Below are 4,756 nucleotides of genomic sequence, written 5' to 3'. Positions count from 1 at the left end.
CCATCAAGCCAACCACCCGCCAAGACGTCTGGGGCAACTTTCGTCATTCCTTTCAGTTTCCCGTTGGAAAGGTTAAGCCTTAGGTTCTGACGTCATGGCAACAACAGGAATACTCGTAGAGCAGTGGCTATTCGACGGCCAGTTAGGAGGAGGATGTGAAGTAAGGGGGAATGGCTGACGGTAGTGGTACTCGTATTTGAGATAAGAATAAAAGCACTTCATCTTCCGTCGTTTGTCAATGATATCTACAATCATGGCACCAGATGCGTTACCGAGACCGCGGCTTCGAGCCCCTGGATCCCTCCGAAAGACCTGGTCCCCAGCATCTACTGTCCGCCCTCCACTCCCGCAGCAATCCCACTTCAGCCACCTCGACATCTCGCATGAGGAATTCAACACCCACGCTTTCGTCCACCCCAGCGACGGGCGCGTGCACATTGCCGTGAACAAGCTGAAAGACGGGCCGTTATCTACGCTGCTATCCAAGCTAAGTAGCAACAAAAAAGACGGCCATGGGCGGGACACGGGTGAAGAAGGGGATAAGGTAGCATCTGAAGAGATCACCCTGCCGAAATTGAATATCGTCATTATGGTAATTGGAAGTCGCGGGGACGTGCAGCCCTTCGTGGCCGTTGCCAAGGTGCTCAAGGAGAAGTACGGGCATAGGGTGAGGCTCGCCACGCATCCTGCGTTTCGAGAGTTTGTTGGCGGGGAGGGGGTGGACTTCTTTAGTGTTGGCGGGGATCCGGCGGAGTTGATGGCTTTTATGGTTAAGAATCCTGTAAGTGCTTATCATATATGTTCTGCTTTGGAAGAGAGGAGGACTGATGGTGTGAGTAGGGTTTGGTTCCGAGCGTCGAGACGATTAAAGCTGGAGATTTGGTGCGTCGGAGGGAGCAGATGTTTGACATGTTCCAGGGCTTCTGGAGGGCTTGTATCGAGCCGAATGACAGGAGTAAGCGGAAGAGTGGGCCGCGAGGAAAGAGTGTGGACGAAGGGGGGGATAGAGGGAGGGAACGAGCTGAAGTCGCTCCTTCTGCTGTTGAGGAGATTTCAAGTTTCGGCAGTGATGGTGATGATGAGGAGGAAGATTATCCGTTCGTTGCAGACGCGATCATTGCGAATCCCCCATCATTCGCACATGTGCACTGTGCGGAAAAGTTGGGGATTCCGTTGCATCTGATGTTTACATTTCCATATTCACCAACGCAGACTATGCCGCATCCACTCGCTATGATTCAGAGCAGTAATCTTGGAAAGGACTATACGAATGCGATCTCCTACTCCATGATCGACATGATGACCTGGCAAGGATTGGGAGATTTGGTGAATAAATTCCGACAAAAGACTTTGGGATTAGAGCCCGTTGCGACGTTATGGGCTCCTGGGATGATCAGTCGGTTGAAGGTCCCATTCACATATATGTGGTATACATTCCCCGTTCGCACTCTCTCACTCTCGGGTATACTGACATCGCCCAGGTCGCCAGCGTTGATTCCAAAGCCCTATGACTGGGGCGACCACATCGATATCACAGGTTTCGTATTCCTAGACCTAGCCTCCTCCTTCAAACCCCCTCAGGAACTCGCCGACTTCCTTGACGCAGGACCACCACCAGTCTACATAGGGTTTGGCTCAATAGTAGTCGACGACCCCGACACACTCACACAGACCATCTTCACAGCAGTAAAGTCCACAGGTGTACGTGCCCTAGTCTCAAAAGGCTGGGGTGGAATCGGCGGCGAAGAATCGGACGTTCCCGACAACTTGTTTATGCTGGATAATACCCCACACGACTGGCTATTCTCGAGGGTCTCTGCGGTGGTGCACCATGGCGGAGCAGGGACCACGGCTATTGGACTATACCACGGGAGGCCGACCATGATCGTACCGTTCTTTGGCGATCAGGCGTTCTGGGGCTCTATGGTCGCGAATGCCGGCGCGGGCGCGGAGCCGGTCCCGCATAAAGAGCTGACGGCGGAGAAGTTGGCGGATGGGATAGAGAAGTTACTGAGCGAGGAGTGCCAGCTTGCCGCTGGGAAGATAAGTAAGCAGATCCGCGAGGACGATGGGAACGGAGCCGAGAACGCCGTAAGGAGTTTTTTCAAGGGTGTTGTAGCGCTAGAGCAGGGGAAGCGGGGACTCGGTGAGTCCGGAAAGGATTGGGGTGAAGGCGGGCCGGGCGGGCCCGGGGAAGGGAAGTGGGGGCGTGGAGGTCCGGGAATTCGCTGCTCGTTTCTGGAATATAAGGTTGCTGTTTGGAGAATTCGGAGGACGACAGTTAGGCTCAGTGCGCTCGCTGCCTGGTTGCTCGTGCAGGGTGGGAAGCTCACGTGGAAGGATTTGAGACTGTGAGTTTTGCACCAATTCTCACTCGTTGGCTTGACTAACTTGGCTTTCACAGCATCCGCCACACAGAATGGAACGACTACAATGGCCCCGGTGAGCCCTTCACCGGCGGCATAACTGCGCTCGTTAGTTCCATCGCTTGTGTGGCTAAAGGAATGGTGACAGTCCCTTACATCTGGTACAAGGGTGCCCGCCGCCTTGATTCGGAGGGCCTGGATATTGTCGGTGAGATGCGCAGTGGGAGTAAACCCAGCTCCCGCTCCACCACCAGACCCACCCCGCCAAATCCCGAGACAGAACCACGTCGGTCCACCGATTCCAACGCATGGAGAACTGACAGTACTTCCAGCTCCCGCTCCCGTTCAAACTCCCCACAAGACCCCGTTCCCCTCGAAGTCGTCAAAAACACCTCCAAGGCCCTCTCCAAAGCTGCCCGCGCTGGCGCTCGAGCACCAATGGAAGTCTCCCTAGCTGTGGCCCAAGGCTTCCACAACGCCCCGCGTCTCTACGGCGACGAGGTCCGGCGCCCATACCGCATTACGGGCTTCCACTCTGGCCTTCGCGCCGCTGGCAAAGAGTTCGCGCTAGGCGTCTACGATGGCGTCACTGGAATCGTGTCGCAGCCGTACCGCGGCGCGAAGGAGGAGGGGGCCAAGGGGTTCGCGAAGGGGCTAGGAAGGGGCGTTGCGGGCGGCGTGTTGAAGACTAATGCTGCAACCACTGGGGTTGTTGGGTTTACGCTTAAAGGTTTGCATCGTGAGGTTAGGAAGAAGAAGGACGAAGGGGTTGGGGAGAAGGTTAGGCAGGAGAGGATTAGGCAGGGGGAAGCGGAAGTTGGGGAGTTGGAGCAGGCGGAGGAGGAGCAAGTTCAAAGGGTTAGAGAGAAGATTGAGCGCGGGTGGGAACGTGTAGAAGAGGAGAAAAAGGTTCGAGAAGTAGGAGAAGTTGGGATTAGGGATAGGGCTAGGGGGCGGTTGAGGAGGAGGAGGGAGCATAGGAGGGGGAAGGAAGAAATGAAGGGTGGTGAAGTCTGATGGATACTAGATGTTTGTATAATTATATCATGGTAAAGCTGTAGCAATACCCAGATTCTCAATTACCACTCCCCCCTCAGCCCACGATTCCAAAAACAAAGCTCCTAGAGAAAACCCCCCACACTCCAGTGCCGAGCCAATCCAAGCCCAAGATATCTCCATGCCTCGTAGATCCACCCGAAGGAATGCACCCTTCTTACCTCCATCTGGGCAATACCCAAGATACATCCCCCACAGAGAGACCACACCTCGGCGTGCCACGTTTTGCCCAAGGAGTAAATAAGTACACAGTCATAGATACCCATCACTCACATAATCCAACCTTCGATTTTTCCTTTTCCCCTCTTTCGTTTTTTCCCTTCCCCATGCACCGCCAGTCCCCCCCTCTTAAAGTGCTGTCTCTGCAGATAAGTGATTGGAACCCACGATGCTCCCTTTTTTTTCGCATCAAGGGACGAGTCCTCAGTGTTGGAATATGGAACTGGTCGACGACCCCCCCAGTCTTGAGCCGTTCGAGCTAACTCACCCCGCTTTCCGTGTATTCGAATTTGTAACAGGGGCGCGGGTGGGGGAAAGAAGATTTGATCAAAATTTCAAAATTTTCGTGCCTAGGAAGCCGTTTGCGCACGCTTGGAGGACCCGCTCTCCAAATGTTAGCTTGGTTTGCGAGAAGTTCTCAAAGAGGAATTGCGAGCGGGGGGAAGTCGGTCAGGTATTCTATAAACATATTGTGCGTGGTCGATTTCAGCTAGGGGGAGACTAAGTTAGATGTGCCTATGGCATAAAATTTTGTTGAAAGGCATTCCCCCACTTGGGCTCACTTCACTGTATGATACAGCACCGTACGGTTCTACCCATAGCTGGTTTGAAGTGATACCTAGTGACCACTAACAAATCCAAGTTCAGGCAGGGTCGTGGGGAACAACTAATTGCCTCCTCTCTCCCCACCTTGGGTGGGGGTATTTTCTTTCCCCAGCAGGGAATTTTCCGCCGTATATGCCGTACCCCAATGATATCAGTAAGTATTCTAGTTATTAGGATTTTCCTCCATCGGCCTGAGTTGAGGGGAAATCACCCCCGAGCCCGCTTCATTAAAGTTTCCTGCGAGTACTGCGCCTTCTATCCTTGCACAACTATACAATATGAATCCCCAATTACCCCGAACAGACATCCCGTCTATGCCCACTCAACGGTTTTCGAATTCGCAACGTCTAGTGTTCATCACGGGTCGGGTCCGGCCACCAGCTCGGCCTGCTCGAGTTCCGATGAGGCACGTACGGCGGTACTTAAAAAAGTGAGGTGACAGCCGGCGAAGATGCAATAGAAGTGATAATGATATTCAACCAGTTTGCAGGAGGAGGAAATTATCGCTC

The 4,756-nt window shown here is 53.6% G+C and overlaps 1 protein-coding gene across 1 annotated transcript; it reads left to right on the top strand.

The window, feature by feature from the left end:
- Nucleotides 1-253: 253 nt before the first annotated feature.
- Nucleotides 254-3,383, top strand: GSTUM_00003671001 (uncharacterized protein; the record flags this gene model as incomplete). Its single annotated transcript, XM_002837321.1, has 6 exons — nt 254-781; nt 841-955; nt 1,091-1,427; nt 1,482-2,110; nt 2,216-2,351; nt 2,405-3,383. The coding sequence occupies 6 exons, from the start codon at nt 254-256 to the stop codon at nt 3,381-3,383; spliced, it is 2,724 nt and encodes a 907-aa protein (XP_002837367.1).
- Between the last annotated feature and the right edge of the window lie 1,373 nt (nt 3,384-4,756).

This window comes from Tuber melanosporum (assembly GCF_000151645.1).
Source record: "Tuber melanosporum whole genome shotgun sequence assembly, scaffold_183, strain Mel28".
NCBI classification, from domain to species: domain Eukaryota; kingdom Fungi; phylum Ascomycota; class Pezizomycetes; order Pezizales; family Tuberaceae; genus Tuber; species Tuber melanosporum.
This window is presented reverse-complemented; position numbering and strand designations above follow the sequence as displayed.